At 41.0% G+C, this 18,863-nt stretch overlaps 1 protein-coding gene across 3 annotated transcripts in view; it reads right to left on the bottom strand.

Moving 5' to 3' along the window:
- ath (ATP-dependent RNA helicase DHX33) overlaps positions 1–18,863 on the bottom strand; it is a 38,734-nt gene continuing 19,871 nt past the window's right edge. For all 3 annotated transcript variants that reach the window (XM_065450481.2, XM_065450482.2, XM_065450484.2), the window contains exons 14-24: positions 18,071–18,145; positions 13,552–13,642; positions 10,839–10,904; positions 9,155–9,243; positions 7,839–7,905; positions 7,254–7,358; positions 6,252–6,385; positions 5,025–5,091; positions 4,374–4,483; positions 3,990–4,088; positions 1–138 (exon numbers count right to left, since the gene is read on the bottom strand). In XM_065450481.2, the coding sequence (XP_065306553.2) occupies positions 3,998–4,088; positions 4,374–4,483; positions 5,025–5,091; positions 6,252–6,385; positions 7,254–7,358; positions 7,839–7,905; positions 9,155–9,243; positions 10,839–10,904; positions 13,552–13,642; positions 18,071–18,145 (895 nt within the window). In that variant the 3' untranslated portion in view covers positions 1–138; positions 3,990–3,997. The remainder of the gene's footprint in view (positions 139–3,989; positions 4,089–4,373; positions 4,484–5,024; positions 5,092–6,251; positions 6,386–7,253; positions 7,359–7,838; positions 7,906–9,154; positions 9,244–10,838; positions 10,905–13,551; positions 13,643–18,070; positions 18,146–18,863) is intronic.

Genomic DNA, 18,863 nt, shown 5'->3' with positions numbered 1-18,863 from the left:
TAAACATATATAGATTATTTATTAACAAAAATGGTGATTGCTGCTCTGATGTTGATCATGCAATACATGCAGTGCGTCTGTAATTCCTTAGGTCAGCAGTGCACTACGGGCAGTGCAGTCAGTTGGAGATGGTAAAACCTGTGTGAGAAAATTGAGAATAAACATATTTAGGAGTTAGACAGCTTAATGAATGGTGTTAGCACATTATGCATTGCGCACTGAATTTACATCCTAAGCTCATACAAAAACATGCTCCCTTCTAGATTTTGTCTACTGGCGACAGCACTCCACTACAGAACTCATACTATAGTACCAAAGGGTTAAACCTCAATGTAACTAACTTCAATATAATAAAATTCTCTATTTAACTTTTGATTATTTTTTGTCCATAGAGCACAATGTATTTTGGACCCCAATATAACGAAGCATTTATATACGCGATTTCAATACAGCCACGCCTGGTTATGTCGAACTCAGGCAAATAATGCCACTCAGTTCGATATAGGGCATAATTCGATATAAGCCTGCTAGACAAATGAAGAATTGGATGTTGTAAAAACACAGAGCATTTATAAAAACACTTTACTGATGAAACCAGCTTAGTTTTGCATGAAATAGTCATGTATCTTGTTCTGCTTCAGCAACTTTGCTGCCTGCAACAGCACGCATTTCTCCACATTGTCAAAAGAGTCGGAGCAGCTGAGGCTGCAACTTTCCAGATTTGCGCAGAAGCTCCTGACTAGTGCGAGTGCACCAGTCACCTTGAAGGATGTAGGCAAAGGCTCCTTGTTATTTTCCTCATTGCGCCAACTTTCACTTTTGTTTGGTACGATGTCAGCAACGTAGTCCTCAAGGTGCAAACACAAGGAGCGAGAAAAGCAGCGAGACAACTTGCACTTGCACGACGAGGGCTATTTTTGTTTGATGTAACTGTAATTTTTGCTATATATTCTCACTGTAACTATACTGTGTTCAGCAAATGTCCGATATACAGAATAATTCGATGAAACAGATTTGATATATTTGGGTTTGACTGTAAAGTAACCTTTTCAATATAACAAAAATAATGCCAAAGAATACCAAGACAACAAATCGAAACTTCTGCAGGCAGAGATGGTCAAATGGTTAAATTACATGTGGCTGCTTGCTAAACGCACCTCTCAAATGGTGTTGTGCCACAGAGAGTGGCCACCGAATCAAGGACAATAACAAGAGTAGCAGTACTAGTACTGAGCACAAGACCCTCTCGCCGTCATGTTCTGCACAAAGTGAAATTGCGATAAGATTCTATCGTGCCCTGTGCGACATGTGCTGTGGTAGTGAGTGTTCAAGGTCATTGAGCAAGACTTGTTCATGTTTGTCTGTGCACACATGACAGCATGCTTTTAACTTAATAAGTAAGCGAATGTTTAGTGCAATTTATACAGCCAATAAAACTACGAGCCTTAGTGCAGTTGTCTAATGCTTTGGTAGCATTATCACTTATTTGCCTTTTGAGTGAAACTACAACTTCTTTATTCATAGGGCTAATACTAGAAACAATGCATAACTGCTACAGAAATTTTGAACGCCATACCGGATTTTGCTTGATTTGTTGGACATGACTTGTACATGCAATGTCCCAAATTTACAATGAACATGGCAGCTGTGAACAACAGGTTGTTGGTTGTTGCACTGCTTCTATGTGATTTTTAAGCGAAGCTTTTTTGTGGCCTTCGGAGGATTTTGGTGGTGCATTCATTGGACTGTGTGGAGATAGTCTCGCTGATACTGCAGGTGACATGATCAGCTGTAGCGGCAGAGTGGACGCAATGGATTCACCTTGTACCGCTAATGTGAACATATTGTCTACATGGCATAAAGCCTCATCTTTGTTCACAAACTCTCAAATCTAAATGAAATTTTTTTGCCCTCGAAATTTGTTTTTAAAAGGCCCAATAACACGTAAATTTTTACAACCCCTTCCTCGTAAGAAAAATTTGACAGAGACTGTATTTGTTTGCGTAAAAGCTTGACTTTCAAAATTAAATTGTGATATAATGAAGCAAAGTGCAGATTTTGACGAGTTCATTACATGGAGGTTTAACTATAGTGGCTCACATTGAGAAAGAACTCTAAAACTGTAGGAAGCTAAGACTAGTAGTTTCCTATCTTTTTCAAGCATGCATAGAATAGTTTATGTAAAATCAGATATCAAACAGGGCATGGCAATTTATTATTTACAGACATTCTCAATACGAGAGACACATTGCACATGATCTATAACAAAGTACTATCTCGTACTATTGAGCTACAATGTGGATAGCGCGTGGCAAAGCGCGCCCCCAGGTTGGATAGTAAGGAAAAGGGTACTGCTGCTCCCGTTGCGAACATTGCCCCTTCAGGCTTTGCTTCGCCCTCTTCTACAGTTTAGTGCACAAAATATTTGTTTCACGAAAGAGAAAATGTGGGCATTGAGCAGTAAAGCAGAAACCTGGGTGACGATGCACCGAGGGGAAATAAAATAAAGCGTAATATGCTCAGGTGCCTGCAGTTCTATTGTCCAGATGCATGAATGATACCCAGCTCGCACAAAAGCAGGGCACCATTATGCTCATAAAATTTTTGTAAGTCAAAGGTTTAATTCCAAAGCCTAAGAGAATGGGTGAAAGCAGGCATGAAGGGGCAATGTTAATAAAAATGAAAGCAGAATATTGGGAACATGGCAGTGACCGGTGCCACTATCTAATCCGGGAGTGTTTTGCCAATCACTTGCGCATAATAGCTCATGCTGGGCATAACAGTACCTGAAGATGCGCTTAAGATGAGCATTAAACATATTAACCCTTTAAGGGTCAATGCCGTAAACATACGGCACCGTCAACAAATCCCAAATGGTCGATGCCGCACACTTACAGTGCCAGCTGTATGCTTCAAAAACGTGCCAATTTTTCAACTATTTCTTGCCCAGAATGTGCTGCCGCCCTATGTGGATACAATGAAATTTTTTTTTTGCACTTCGTAGTCTCTTTGTTTTCATTCCACAGCTTTTTTACGCTGGCGTTTCAGATACCGCTCGCGCATCTGCACGTGCAAGAGCACGCACTGGTTAGTTTTGGTTTTGTCTCGTGGGCTGTTTCCATTCGTTGCACTCCTAAAAACTGATGTTGATCTGGTTTCTAATATCTCAAAGGGTCACTGCTAGATGCTTGCTTGTCTGTTGCTCACAGGGGTGCTGTTACATCCATCCACAGTGGGCGTTGGCATGATATACAAACGATGTCTGCGTTTATTTTCTCAAGACTCAGCTTGCGAAAACTGATTGCCCCTTGTTGGCGATAGTACGAAGGATTATTGCAAGTTTCTGACTCGCTTGGTTTTTCTGACAGGTACACAGACATAGAGATTTCTTGAGTGTGCTCACATACACAGGGCGGTTACGCTATGGGCGTGCGCGTCGGTTGCTCTGCTGCAAGTGAATCGAGCGGTGATTGCTCCGATGTGACTACTACTACCCAAGTGCTGAACCAGAATGTATCTATTTCAGAGTATCTACTTTTTATTCTTATTACAAGTATTTATGGAAATCCATCTGTACTCATGAATAAAGAATGCATGTTTACCTACGAAACACATATTTTTGTCACTTTATGGTCACTCTAAAAACTTGCGGTAACTTATTTTTTCAAATTAGGTCAGTCTGAAGATTTTAAACCTGCAATAAACAAAAGTCGACTCTAGAAGGTTGCACAAAAAAAAAAAAAAACGAACTTGACGAACGGTTATGCTAAACACCATTGTTAGGTCAATTAACATGCTAGTTTATTACATGCATAATGCACTGAGTTGAAGGCTGGCCTCTTGTTGGATCAGACTAGAATCACAATCAATGAATACTGTTACAAACACTATGACTATGCAGATGCCAATTTTACTGTGTCAGATACACGCACATTTCAGTTTCTGTAAAGAAAGAGAAAGAGAGAGGCTAACTTAAACAATGTAACTACCTGTCTGGTCAGGACAGTGCTTTGGCACCAAGGCGCTTCTTTTTGAAATACTGTGGAGCAACATCAGGCAGCCAGTCAGGGTCCACCACAGTCAAGTTCCTGCAAAAAGCCCAAAAGGTTGCATTTGAAAACATTGTTATCCACTCAAAAGTGTCATGAAGCTATAAATGAAATCCATGTGGTTTCTTAAGAAGGAAAGCTTCTCAGTCAAATAAAAATAAGTCCTGGTCCAAAGATTGAAGGGCAGCCACTGTACCAACTGAGTCCATGAGTCACTGTCTGTCATTGAATTTGTGCTCCACCCATGCAAATCCACCTTCCTCCACGAACCATGCATATGCCTACGCACATACTAAACCATTCCGAGTTGAATAAGCTCCTTACCTCATGTAGCACTTGGTTGTTTCAACCATTTCAGTGAACACCACACATGCTGGTGACGATGAGAACAAGCAAGATGATGGGTGAATGTGGACTTTCTTGCGTGCATCCAGCTGACAAAAAGACAGACATAAATGTTTGAACATCAGCATTTTATTTGACTACCTTGGGCTTAAATTCAGCTTCATGAAGCCGAATTCAAAATATTGATACATTACATATTTGGTAAGTTGTAACTACCACACAGGATGGAGGCAACTGTCCTTAAATAGAACGAGGGACAGTGTGCTACAAATTCAACACTAGTTCTGTTTCAACACGGAAAGTTGCAGATGGTCAAGGACGTGAGCTTTCATTAATTTCATGACCAATGATCTGTTGTGCTCTGTGCGTTCTCCACTATTATAGTCATTATTACTATGAACCCATTTAGCAATTGAAGTTATCGCCTCACTCGTGGTAAAGCACAGTCCACATTAAGCAGTACTTGAATACTGGAAGCAGTCAATGGAACAGTGTGAACTTTGCAAGAGTTGAAAGCTTTCTTGCTGCTGGTATGCTAAAAGGCATTTCTTCTCTGTCACCTGACATACTAGCATATGGTAAGCACTGGGGCGCAAGGCAGTTGTGTGCAATGTGTAAGAGGGCACTCACCGTTAGGTAATCTCCATTTTTCTGAAGTTCAGCAACATTGGTAAAGAGGCCAGAAGCCAGGCACTTTCTGTGAGAGACAGTGCCCAGTTTAGTGCAAGGTAATCAAGGACGTCAAAACTTACAAACTTCAGTTTCATCTACTACACGCTGAATTTCTTTCACTTGGTCATGCACGATTTTGTTTATGCCTGCACTTCAGTCAAAATAGAACACTAAGCATTACAAAAAAAAGGGATTAATTTGTGCCAAGGATAGCGAACAACTCAACCTGAGATTAGCCGAGGCGCAAAGCCAATAAAAATGACAACAGTGCCTAGTTTGTCCTCTGTCTTGCTGAAATAGTGCATGTAACATTGCGTGACATGAAATACCTCACTGTGATGGCACCCATTTACTTCACAGACAAACATATGCTGCCAGTCTCATAATCAGGTTGTGAGACAGTACCACTACATGTTATTTCTTATCTTAGCATATAGCTAGTACATAACTAATGCCACATCAAGCTTGTGTTTCTTTCCTTTCGTTGGCATTGCTTAGTGTTGAGAGCAACTAGTATTCCAGATAGTTCATGGACAATGAGAGCCACTAAAATATCTTTGCTGCCTAAGTGTCATGTAATGTCCTATGGCAGGTTTTTTGGTCATAACATGACACTATTATTTCAATTGTGAGTTTTAACATCCTGAAACTGCAAAGTGGACTATGACGTACACCATAGTGGAGGGCTCTGGATTAATTCAGACCACATGAGGTTCCTTAATGTGCATCTAAATATTATAAGCACCCGAGCGTTTTTGCCTTTTGCCCCCATCGAAATGCAAGTGCTGCAGCTGGGAATCAAACTTGCAACTTTGTGTTCGGCAGCGGGACACCACGGCCGATGATACCATTGCGGATTTTATAACTGGATGAAATTCCAGAGTTTATTTTCGATATTTCCACACATGACAGGTGTGAGCGCAAAATGGACTGTGACACTCATAAAGCAGGCCAACATTAAGTCTGAGTGTGCTTTAGCAATCACAAAATTAATTTTCTTTCACAGCTGCTGTAGTCTAATGAATCGCATGAGCTGAACTTGGACTGTAGTGTCTCACTGCCTCTATTGTTTGTATGCACAGTCATGCTTTCACTTAGCTTGTTTATAACAAAGCACAGTTTTGTCTTTGGCAGAAGTCTGAATGTAGAACAGTATAAAATAAATTCATGAAAACAACACAGTACCGAAATGCCGCGCTGTCCTGACCGCATGATCTCGATGGCACACCCGCTTTCACACACAGGTCAGCCAGCTGGGACCTAATCTCAATGACCTTCAGCATGTTCTTCTTGTTGACAAAGTTTTCCTTGCACCAAGCCTGCACAGAAACATTGCAAAGGCTGCTCATTTGCAGATCATCAACCATAGGTATCAGATGCAAAACTTCCAGTGCCAGAAAAATTACAATGTGATTGGATAACACTGAAGGAGTCGAAGCGGGCTGCGTAGCTGCAGCGCAAATACTGACACATAATTACAAGTTGTAGAAACTCTACCGCATTCTTGCCGCACATAAAAGGTTGACACTTAGCAAGCATGAAGGTTTGGAAGCATGAGACATTTATATTTGATATCAAAGTTGGTCTCACAATTACGATCCTGGTGTCATCGCAGTTTTGTGACATCATGGTACACAGCAAAATACACTTATTTTGTGAAACAATAAGGTTAGGTACGATGATGTTGCTCATAAAAAGTTAACAAAAGCACTGCACACACATGTGGCAGCCGCAGCGACTGCAGGAACGAAGCTAATTAATGCATCCTGACCTATCCAGTTCCTGGATGAAAATGGTTGATAGAATCAAGTGTATTATAGTAAGATGCTTAGGGCGCTAAGGTGCTTGGTAGTGTGTATTTAGGGTCGAGTACATGGCTTAGAACACCATTTAACACAAAAACATGACAGGTTAAAAACGCCTTGGCAATACTACATCACAGGCCTCATTGGCTACATGCAGATTTACTTAATATGGCCAATAAAAACATTACAGCATTCATTCCAAGGCAGCCTGGCTGAAGTTGATTCATGTGCCATGCAACAATAAGAGTAAGGATGCAAGGGCGGCAAGGGAATAATGCACTTAAGTTTTGATAGGTTCTGCGGTTGTATAACTACTACTCAAGCAGTGGATGCACGTCATTACAGGCTCACAGACATCACATTTAATTTGATCCCCTCTCACCTTGTTTCCTTTGACGCTCTTGTAAGCCTTGTAGACATTCAGTAGCATCACGTGGTCCCCTTCGTTTGACTGAAATTTTCTCCAAACCTCAGCGGCACGTTCCCTCTGCGAGTAAGCAACAGAATAATCAACTGCATCAGCTTTCAAGTGAAACACTGCTCCACTGCACATAAGCAAGCCCAGGTATACATAATTCTGCACAGTAATTGAATATAATAAAAAAGTAGACGGGACACAGTGTCGTGCACTGTTGAAATCTCTATATCAAAATAAACCATGAAGTTTGACTAAGCATCCATGCTATTTATGATATTCATAAGATATCAAAGCATCAGGCAGCAAATATGTCAAAGACACAATAGTGCATCAGACTTAAGTGTTAAAATATAGGATTCTGAAACAAATATTTCCACAGTAAACATGCTTTTTAACAACAGGCATGTTGAACACAAATATGCAGAGAGGAGAGAGAAATATGACAACACAGGTGCTCACACATCTGTGTATTTGCAATTTGTGCTCAACGCGCCTGTTGTTCAAGACCAATTAGCCCAACACCAAGTCCATTTATGTAAACATACTCACCTGCTTTTCATTGAAGTACAGCACGGAATCACCAGACAAGATAGATATTATTGTCAGAATCTCGTCCCTAAAGAGTTAAAAGATAAACAATTAGCAGTGCCGAAGCTAATTCAAAGTTCAGTAATGTGCATAATGCATCCAAACAAGTCAAAAGATTCACAGGAATACAGAAACTTGAATTGATTAATACAACATGAGCAAGAGAAGTCTCAGCCCAGAGTCAACTTTTCGACAAGGGGTCTTGTCTTTATGACAGCAACAAGGAAGAGTCCCATTGTTGAAGTAAATTTTCTGGGCGGAGGCTTCCCTCGTTCACCCGCTATTAATCAGTGCACACTACACTACCTTCATTACTGTAGAAACAGTAATGGGCTTAGGAAGACCCTGTAGAATGCAACTAGCATGTTGCGTAAATTTTCTTTCTTTGCATAACATACAGTGTTGAATACACAAAAGCAGACATTCTGCCACTACCAGTAATGGCAAAAAGTCTAAAAAATGCAGAGGTTTTTGGCAGATGGTATGAGGTTTTTAATGCCTTAACGCCTAATATCATCTGCCAAAAACCGTTGCATAAAAACCTCTGCAGATTAAAGGATACATTGTGATCATCGCACTTTCTAACCAGAAAATAAGCACCAAACCAAACATCACAAAATTTAAAGCCCAAAAGATTTTGTAAGGTGCACCGTCTGCTACAAACTCACCAGTCTGATGTTGTCTTTATAGACATCAGTAGTGCTAGCAGCTAACAAATGCACTCAACAATGAGGAAGTTCATGCCACTGCAGTGTCCGAGCAATGTGAAGGCTCCTTGGAACACGAATAACAAGCAAATGGAAGCGTCTGACGACATAAAGGCCAGCGCATCTACACAGATTCTGCACATGTCCCCCTTGAAGCGATTTGCCACAGCGTTGTTTACTTCCTTTGGCTACTGGTACAATTCCACTACTATGCATATTAGGAGCTACATGCTTCCTAAGACAATGCACTAATGGGTTGGCTTCTGTAAGGATACAACAAAGTGGGAAAAACTGCAGTGGTCAATAAATAACAGAGCACTAGCAACAGTAGTACAAGTGCAATGTTTTGCTGAAGTCCAGGTGTTCAGCCAGTGTTACATGCCCAGTGTGATGCACTCTTGTTAGCCCCTGTTAATGAGGTACTAGTTCAAATTGAATGTTACTGTTGCTGTCAAAATGAAATGTTCCTTTTTCCAGTCACTCAAAATGAACTTTAGAACCGATTAGTGTTACACCTAGAGGTACAGCTGAATCTACCACAGCATGCCTACAGATGATGGAATCACTTACGTGCATCCAAGCTCTTTTGAGCACAGGATAATCTTAGCAAACCGAGGCTCCAGGGGGAAGGCAGCCATTTTCTTACCCAGGGCTGTGAGCTGAAACAAAATTATTTATTTGTTTGATGAAAAGTGAAACAGAAAAGTGAACCAGTTTCTTTTCAATACCAGAGACGGTCACTTACAAAGGCTTGCGTTCTTATTGTAACAACTTGTTTGTGCTACTTTGTTTTTGCTAGCTTAAAAACAAGGTTGTATTTTCTGATCCACATCATTTAATGACACACTTCGAGACATATTACTCTGCCTAATTAGCTTAAAAGACAGAGAGAGAGAAACTATTCACTTTATTAAAGAAGCCCTGAAACACTTTTATAACTAATCGTAGAGTGACCTCACTATTAATGGACGTTGTTTGAAGAATCACATGGCGCGAAAATTTTTGGAACCGTTCAATTATAAGTGGAGTAATCACACGGACACCCAGCTCTCACTTTTCATCTATACTAGCAAGCTGGAAGCTACACAGCAAAGCCAAGAAGGCAAAGCCCGGAAACTTGAGTGTCATGGTGGCCACTGTAAAGTACACTACACAGCACACTGCTGCCTCTTGGAGTCCCCACGCAACAGATGCAGCTATGCGCAGTGCAAAGATGAAGCGATTTTTTGGTCTTTTTGAGATTGCATAAATATATATTTTTCATCTATTTAATTAAAATTAGCAATTATGTATTACTGACAATGGTCTCGCAATCACAAAATCAGCCAATAGCATTGACGGCTCTAGCTGCTTTCGATGACGCTCTGTGACAAAATTGCAGAAGCAAGAGCAAGCTAATTTAGCTGTGTTTGACAGGAGATTGTAAATTCCCTTTGCATGCAGTGCAGTAATATTTAGCTCATAGGGTCATGAAAGCTTCTATGACAGATGGGCAGCAGAATACAGAGAGACAGAGAAGTAAGCTTTATTGGAACCCTATTGCAAAAACCAGTGCCACTGGGACCCAGTGCGCCGGATTATGGGCCCAGTGCAGCGCACTGGACGCCGGGAAGGCGCTGGGAAGGCGCGGCGTACTGGGAGGCACTGGCTACTCATGCGAAAAACAGCTCTAGCGCATTAAATATGCGGTGCCTGGACACCGTATATATTTTTTTGAATACAGAAAGCAAGAAAGAGCGCTTTAGTGTAATAAAAAAAGAGCAAAAAAAAACCGTAAAAAGTGAAACTGCTCCGACAAGGATTTGAACGACTGACCTACAGATCCCAAGCCCGTCACTTTACCACTATGCCACGCCACCAGACGAAAATTCGCGAATAATTTGCCATGTCAAAGCCGAGAAGCAGTTTGTTTCGCAGAGCTACGTCTTGTACAGACATGGTTGATGCGCTATCGCCCAGCTACTAAAGCTCACGCCAGTCTGAACCAATAGCTGACAGAAAGGTGTGCTTTCACACAATCATTATGCACTTTCACTGGTAAGCTGCTACTTGAAGGTAGTGATGCTCTTTTTAAGGAGGTGGTGGTGGTGGTGGTGGTGGTGGTGGTGGAAAGCTTAGATCATGCAATTCTTGCAAAACAATTATTACAGTGGCTTCACCCTAGGCATAAATAAAAATCACAATAACACAGTTCTTCCAGAATGCACAATGAACTGACCTCTCAGCTTCTACCTGAAGAGTGGCAATGGCTTACCTTAACTTCTTCCTTTTTCTCAACAGCACCAAGCTGGTGTAATTTGACTAATGCTTCCGTCAGGTGCTGTCATATAAGAAAGTGAGAAAGCACAATATGTCAAAATATTGCACAGAAATAGTTTCAACTTCTCCCTCAACTACAACACCTTCAAGTGCTGTTCCAGTTGTGCACACCAATGTAATGCACAACTGCAATGCATTGACATCTCAAGCAGTAGCATTAAATAGTGAGGTTGAAAATGTGTTGTCAAGAAGGACGAACAAATAAAGAAAGAGCGGAAACCTTTTCTGAGGCATTAAACAATGAACCTTGCATGCTCAGAGCGGAATGATTGTGTGATTTCTAGTGGTGCAAGGGCCAGGTTTGGCCAAAGAGCGCTGTACTAGTGTTAATGAGTTCGCAGTGGACTGATGAGTTCTGTGAAGTTGATGTGACATGGCTGTAAAGGGGCCTAAATTAGTTGCTGTAAATTACATAAACTCTATGTATAATAAGGTTACGGCAATGACTAATGACATGTACTATGAACATTAAAATGCAGTGGGAAAGAATGATGCAGCATACAAAATATATCAGATGCTAAAATTGGCTGGAGCACTACTGCCTCACTAGAGCCCTTGAAACACAAGGGCCTAGAGGCATGTGTTACACAAAACAACTATCATAGAGGCAGCCTCTGGAAAGAGGATGCGCTACGAATTTAATGGGCCTATAACTTGTACGACAACATCATTCAAGAAAGCTAGGACTGCTTTGGTCTTAAAAGGCGGTTCTTCCCCAAGAAACATAGCTGGATGAAGAGGGACACAATAGCGGTATGCAAGAGGAAAATGTTTCTTCCTGTCTCCTTCGGCTTTCCGAGACTCCAGGAAGATGTGGAGGACGGTCAGCCTGTCATCACATCTACCACAGGTTGGAGGCTCGTTACCAATCAGGAGAAATTTATGAGTGCCAAATGTGTGTCCTACTTTGAGTCTAGTGAATAGGACACCTGTTCTTCATGTTTTCATAGTTCAGGGCAGAAACCTAACTTTGGCTTAGATAAACACATGAAGCTCATTGCTCGTTTCAGCATCCCACAAGCATTGCCAATGGCTTCGCATTTTGTTTCGTAGGAAAGGCTTCATGTCTGTGACAAGGACAGCAGCAGAATGAATACCTTGCGATGCTACTGATTTGGCGATTTCGTCGGCAAGAACATTACCCTCGATTCCTGTATGGCCAGGAATCTAGCATATCATTATGTGTCTACAAGATAAATAAATGTCGCACAAGATTGAGTAAAATTCAATAAAAATAGGGTTTCTATGCTTTTGTAAAGACAGTAACGCTTTTAACAAATAAGGACAAGATGTAACAAATACAGCAACAAATAGGACAAGATGGCATCCTCTCTTGTTTGTTATGATAGTTCTCTGTGCTGTCCTTCACAGTAAAACATTAAATTGGTTCAGCATCTTTTATATCATTGTACGCAATATGTTGTCGCTAATGGACATGATTCCCATTATTTTTCTAAATTGTCAGGTGTTCTCCAAGCCTTCGTGCTAGAAGCTGTTTTTTTCTTCATATTTTTCAATGAACTTCCCGCTTCTGTTTGCTCAAGTGTAAGATGATTTCCTAATCTACAGAAAAATTACAAACCCCTCCGACACATTCACAATGCAATTTCACCTCAACAACATGCCTCGTTCGTGTTACACTTAGCTAATGAAACTAAATACTAATAACATTTGGCAACCAATTTTTTTCAACAGCTGTTTTTTCGATTGTCCTAGATTATTCTGACTTTCCACTATATTATAAAAACAATGTATAATGGTGATCAAGAATTCGGGCACTGTATGGCATCTCATTCAATTTTTCGGACATTATCCAAGCACAATATCACAAAGATGGCGGCAGTAAACTTTAGTGCTAGTCCAGTTGTCGTCTGTATTCTCGTTTTTGATGATGAGTTGTTTTACAGCACGGCACATGCTCTGCAGCCATTATGAAAAGGCCTGTGTCAATGTAGAACCTAACCATAACTTTGGTCGCCTATACCCAGTGAAGCAGCGCTCGTTAGGCCGAACAAGCTATTGGTAGTGTGACAATGAAAAATTTCCGCTGGCTGGTATGGTATGATATGGTATGGTATGGATGGTATGGTATGGTAAGATGGTATGAGTGGCTCATCAGTGACGAGGCCAAAGATCATGTGCGCAAGTTGGACTGACAGCCATACCAGAAATGGTCCTCAGCGCGGCTAGCAGACTACCATGAGCGTGCTTAGCTCAGTGTAAAAAATTTTTGACACGGACACCTCATCCTCATCTGTTCCCATGTCTGTGTCAAAAATTGTAGTTTGCAGTTTCCAGTCACATTGAAGACTTGCTTGGCATATGGCGGTGTGACTGATAAAGGAGTGAAAGCCAAGTTTAGGACCTGCCAACACAACTTCAAGTGTCTCAAACCAGTAACCACGGCAGACAGTGAAAGGGCATGTCTAATCAAAGCGAATATATGCTCAAATGAGTGCGCTGGAAGCTGAATAATATAAAAAGAAATAGAAAGGGAGTATTTAGGTGGCTTTTCTTGGTTTAATGAGGCACGTTAAATGTCTGCAGCAGCACAATTCTGCATCTCCAGAAACACTAGACAGCAATAAGGGCAACTGGAAAGCTGGAGTGAGTTTTTGGCAAGCTGAGTGAGTGTAGATTAGGCCCACCTTTTCTGAAGGTTTGTCCATGAAATCAAATGAAAAGATGTCCTCAATGCCCAAAGCAAGCATCTGAAGAACGACACCTGAAAGACTGCACCTGAAACAGTGCAGGCAAGATGTACAGGTATCAAAGCACAGAAGAAAAAAAAAAAAACTGCAAAGGAAACTGCAGTGCATAGGTACTACAGGCAGCACAAAAAGTAAACGCAGGGTGTCTACCAAGTTGGCATTTCCAAATTACGACGTTTCCAGGTTTTTCCTGGTTGCCTTTGTGAAATTCCTTGAGTAACACTGAACTTTGTCTTTCGTCAAGACAGGCTGACACTCTCTTAAGCATGCTAAAAATAATAAAGAAAACAACCTAATTCGGTTTGAATAGTAAGGAGTAGCATTTATTTTATACAAAAGGAATCAGAAGGGAGGGGTTAGTAAAATGCACAATGAATAAGATATCTTTCAAAAAAAAAAATTGTAAAACTCATTGCAAATTGAGCCGAACATTCTCAAATACGAATAAAAAGGAGATGCATACAGAAACAAATGTTTTTGAGTATTCCCTTCAGTCACCAATTATGATCGACTGTGGAAACATGTGTGAAACACGGATAGTGCTTGAGACTCCACTGAAAGTAAATCAAGGAGGTAAAATGACTCTGAGCGTTTTATGATGAGTCATTATAGTTACAGAGTAACTAAATATTTGAATATTGCAAAGTCAGTCATGCTACAGTTCTTCACAAGGATTAAATCCCCCGTTCGAATTACATGCACAAGTTATTCATTGGCCTCAAGAACTTCAAGAAATAAAAAAATATATTTCAAGGTTGCTACCGACATGCCCCCCCGTCAAGTGTCATGCAAAACATGGTAGTGCCTTCACCAAAGTGGCACTCTGTAATGACACACATCACTCAGAAGCAAAATGGAAGTAATTTATGTTATCAGAATGTTCGATTTGGCCTAAGCTTAATATTTGTCCTCTATTCCTTTCTACAATTGCACAGAAATGGCAAAAATAGGTCGCGGACTTTGTGGACGCCATGACTAAAGGGGATATGAGTAATATAAGTGGTCTCAGATGTAAACATCATCATCGGTTCATGGTGTATATTACGAACATGCAAACCTGGGTCACGACTGTGTAACAGTTGCGAAAGCGGACGGACAAGATCGCGCTACTTCGATGTGCGGCAAAAACTGCTGATGTGGCGAGGAAGAAGTGCGGCTGCTCATTCCCAATGCCTCTATTTGACGAGGTTTGCATAAAGATTGATGAAATCTTTTATGCGCAGGAGCGTTGTCCCGACCATGCTGGGCTTTTTCTTGTTTTTAGTTTTTATTTATTTAATGGGCTTTCTTTCCCATTAAAAAAAGTCTTCACAAATCCTAGGTTGTTTAAATGCTGTTATCAGTCATTTCTCAATGTCATCCACAACTTTTTAATTGGCATCTCATCGATTATGTAAATCTATAAATTTAGCTAATTAAACATATTTGTGCACAATGAACAAGAAATATTCACAATGGCCACCATGAACAACACCTGTCAAGGCACAGTGAACGCTGTTCGTGCAGTGCCCTCAGGTGACTTTTAATTCTTGGCCACCTTCAGTTAAGATAGCAGAATACCATGGAATAAATGTGAAGTTGACGTACTGGTCAGTGCACGTTCGACAGTATTTCACATCTCCTCCCGAGAAAAAGCTATAACATATTTTTGAAAAAAAAATAAAGGGATAAAAATGTTCACTGGCTTTATCAATATTTAGAAAAGGCTAGATTATTCCGGATTATTTGTAGTTCCGCCACAGGTGCCATAAAGCCAGAGTAAAACAGCAACTGATTTTGTGCATCGAGCAATGGCTCATTAAAATGTTTGTACTCGATCTGCACAACTCTCGTCGTGAACATCGTTGCTGTGAACGCAATTTCGGAGGTTTGCGGTTTTGATGAACATTTAATTATTACTACAATTTGGCCACTAAGGTTGACTAAATATAAAACTTTACATCTTTGGCTTGCATTCTGCGGCGGCAAGAGCCTGATTTTGTGTGGTGTGGCCGGGCAGAAAGCTGTGTAGCCTAAGTGCACATTTGAATGATTTCGATTGTAGTTGGATATTTGTGACTAACAAGTTTCATGAAAGCAAGCAGGTCGTTTGTCGGTGTGCTGCACTATCATACCGCTAACCGGGCACGGTGCACATGCGAAATCGATTTATAACGTTACACACATTCGGCCATTAATCGACGCAGATGTACCAATAAGGCGCCAAATCGAGTGCTAAAATGCATAACGAAACTAATGAGCTACACATTGAGCAGACTGTACAACCTTATTCATTCAGTGCGGCTTTCCTTCTCAACTGCCCAATGAAATGAGTGCAAGTTCAAATCATCTTTAGCTGGTCCGCATATATGCAAACGTGTAACCCTTTTAGAAAACATTCATAATGCATTGTATAGCACAAGACAGTTTTGATTTTCTTGTGGCCTAGTTACAATTATGCTACTAAACCTACACTCGGAAGACGCCGACGCTGAAATGGATTGCTTAGGCTTGGATTGCAGGGCTAAGCACTAGCCAACGCATGTCTATGGCTGTGGTTGCTACTGAACACACGCATCCTGCTAAATTTGGCAACTTCATTTGAAATTATTATATTAAATTAGATTGAAGTGTTTTGGCGCAGATTGGCACAGCTTGATGGTTTGGCTCAAGATGGAGCAATTGTCGCAGCGCTTCCATCCCTGTGTTACCGTGAGCTTGCTGCACTCCCATCTTTGCTACTGCTCTCACGGGAAGACCGCGCTCATCAAGCCACCATCCTTCTTGGCTCACCCTTGTATGCTATCACTCACACCCTAAGCATACAGCGCACAGCATCATCATCATCATCATCATCAGCCTGGCTACGCCCACTGCAGGGCAAAGGCCTCTCCCATACTTCTCCAACTACCCCGGTCATGTACTAATTGTGGCCATGTCGTCCCTGCAAACTTCTTAATCTCATCCGCCCACCTAACCTTCTGCCGCCCCCTGCTATGCTTCCCGTCCTTTGGAATCCAGTCCATAGCCCTAATGACTTAATGACCATCGGTTATCTTCCCTCCTCATTACATGTCCTGCCCATGCCCCCCCCCATTTCTTTTTCTTCATTTCAACTAAGATGTCATTAACTCGAGTTTGTTCCCTCACCCAATCTGCTCTTTTCTTATCCCTTAACGTTACACCTATCATTCTTCTTTCCATAGCTCGCTGCGTCGTTCTCAACTTAAGTAGAACCCTTTTCGTAAGTCTCCAGGTTTCTGCCCCGTATGTGAGTACTGGTAAGACACAGCTGTTATACACTTTTCTCTTGAGGGACAATGGCAACCTGCTGTTCATAAAGCGCACAATAGTATCTTATCACATTTGGACTTAAAATACGAAACATGACGCTTCTCTGCTCTGACGGTTGCTCTTGGTCGGGCAGTGCATGCTTTGAGACGTGTGTTCGCAAACAGTCGCTTGTAATTCAACCATTTGACTATCTGTGTCCGCGGACATTTTTTTTAAAGATTGTTTTGTTATTCCTCTGCAGTAGCAGTGAAATTTCATTATATTGAAATCCTGTATTAGCACACTTTGCTGTATTGAGGTTCTGAATACATAGTATTCTATGGACAAGAAGTTGTAAAAAGTTACATAAAGAATTTCGTTATATTGAAGTTTGTTGTACCTATGTTTAACTGTAGTTAGGAAAGAAAATTAAGTTCTTTTTTTCTTTCTTTCTTCTTCTTGTGCTAACCGTAGGCATTTTAGACACCAGAGGGTGAATATTTAAGCCATTGAGGATATTTCTTCTATGGAAGAGGCCAGTAAGCACAGACTAATGAACAAATTAATGTGAATGGCATGTGGTGGCTTACGAGTGTATTTTGCTCAAAGATGTCTGTCATGAAGGACCCGCCAAAATTAGCGCACTAGTACTGCACTGCTTTCGCAGTCCACTAGAATGAGGTCTGTTATCAGTGTCCACAATACAGTTCTTTCCTCCTCTACTGCATAACTCAATTAGACTTTCTGGTGCTTGTTTAGTGATGCTGTTTTTGGTGTTGTTTCTGGTGCAGCTGCTTGTTTACTTCTGAAAGTGGTGCACTCAATGCTTTGAATGTTTTAAGGCTCTGATGCACTGCCCTAAGTTGCACCCATTGCTTTTGCTTTCACATCTCCTGAAGCAGGTTAAGCTAAATGACGTTAACAGTGTGCAGCACACAAATGACACCGCACACGCACCGTGACAGTGCTGGCCTCACCTTGTGCAGACAAAGAAACAAAAAGTTAATCAGGCAGGTTCACATAAGAACTGGCGCACAAATAACCAGTACCACCTATTAGTAGCTCATTAATGCAGATTTGACAGGTGTTTTTATAAGTATGCAAGACAGATGCACACAAAGCAAATGTAAATAGCACACAGAGATCACAGAACCCCCTATAGGACAGCACCAATGGTTTCAATGCATGTTGAGTAAGGTCGTACCTCTGTATTTCAGGAATGCTGTGTTCCCTCATTGCTTCATATTCCATCTTGGTGTATAGCCTGTAGCAAATGCCACTGAAAACACAGAAAGATGTATCACGCAGGGAAATGCATATTTTAAATTTATTTTCCTTATTTGTGGAATCTAACACCCATGGTGAAAAGCAGAGGGTTAATGCAGTCGATGAAGTCAAAGAAGCAAGTTAGCTTAGAAGCGCAAATTCAACAACTAAACCCTCTTTAATGATTCAAGGTTCGAACGCCACTAGAAATTTGTAAATAACACACCTAAAACACAGCTTGCTTTCTCAGCGCTGTTATTTCACATCAAGAAGCATGCATGACAGTTGGTGGTATATCTGAAGCTGAAACAGTTGAAGCAAAAGGGTGCCTTTAGATGATGTCAAACAGGACATAATAACTTCCTTGACATTTACTGATGAATGAAAAGGCACTTCTAACAGCATATAGTCAACAAAATACCCATTTCCAGTGCATATTTGCTAAGCTCCATATAAATATGATGCTTCAGATGGACATTATGAATGACTTCACACAATCGGTTGCTGGACCTTCGCAGACCTCTAATGCCACCAAGATCTAACACAAATATATTTAGCTGCATGCAGCACCGTACAAAATGCATTATGATTTAACACAATGTGCACCTAACAATATTTTATGACCCCCATGGGATGGGTACACAGCTGGAATAAGCGCACAGTCACCAAGTAGCGCGGAAAAGGGCAGTAAATAGGGAGTGACACATAATCAAGCAACATAGTCAGCTTTG

Source organism: Dermacentor albipictus, chromosome 1, assembly GCF_038994185.2.
Source record: "Dermacentor albipictus isolate Rhodes 1998 colony chromosome 1, USDA_Dalb.pri_finalv2, whole genome shotgun sequence".
In the NCBI taxonomy this organism is placed as follows: domain Eukaryota; kingdom Metazoa; phylum Arthropoda; class Arachnida; order Ixodida; family Ixodidae; genus Dermacentor; species Dermacentor albipictus.
The sequence above is the reverse complement of the archived record's forward strand: the minus strand, read 5'-3'. Positions and strand labels throughout refer to the sequence as shown.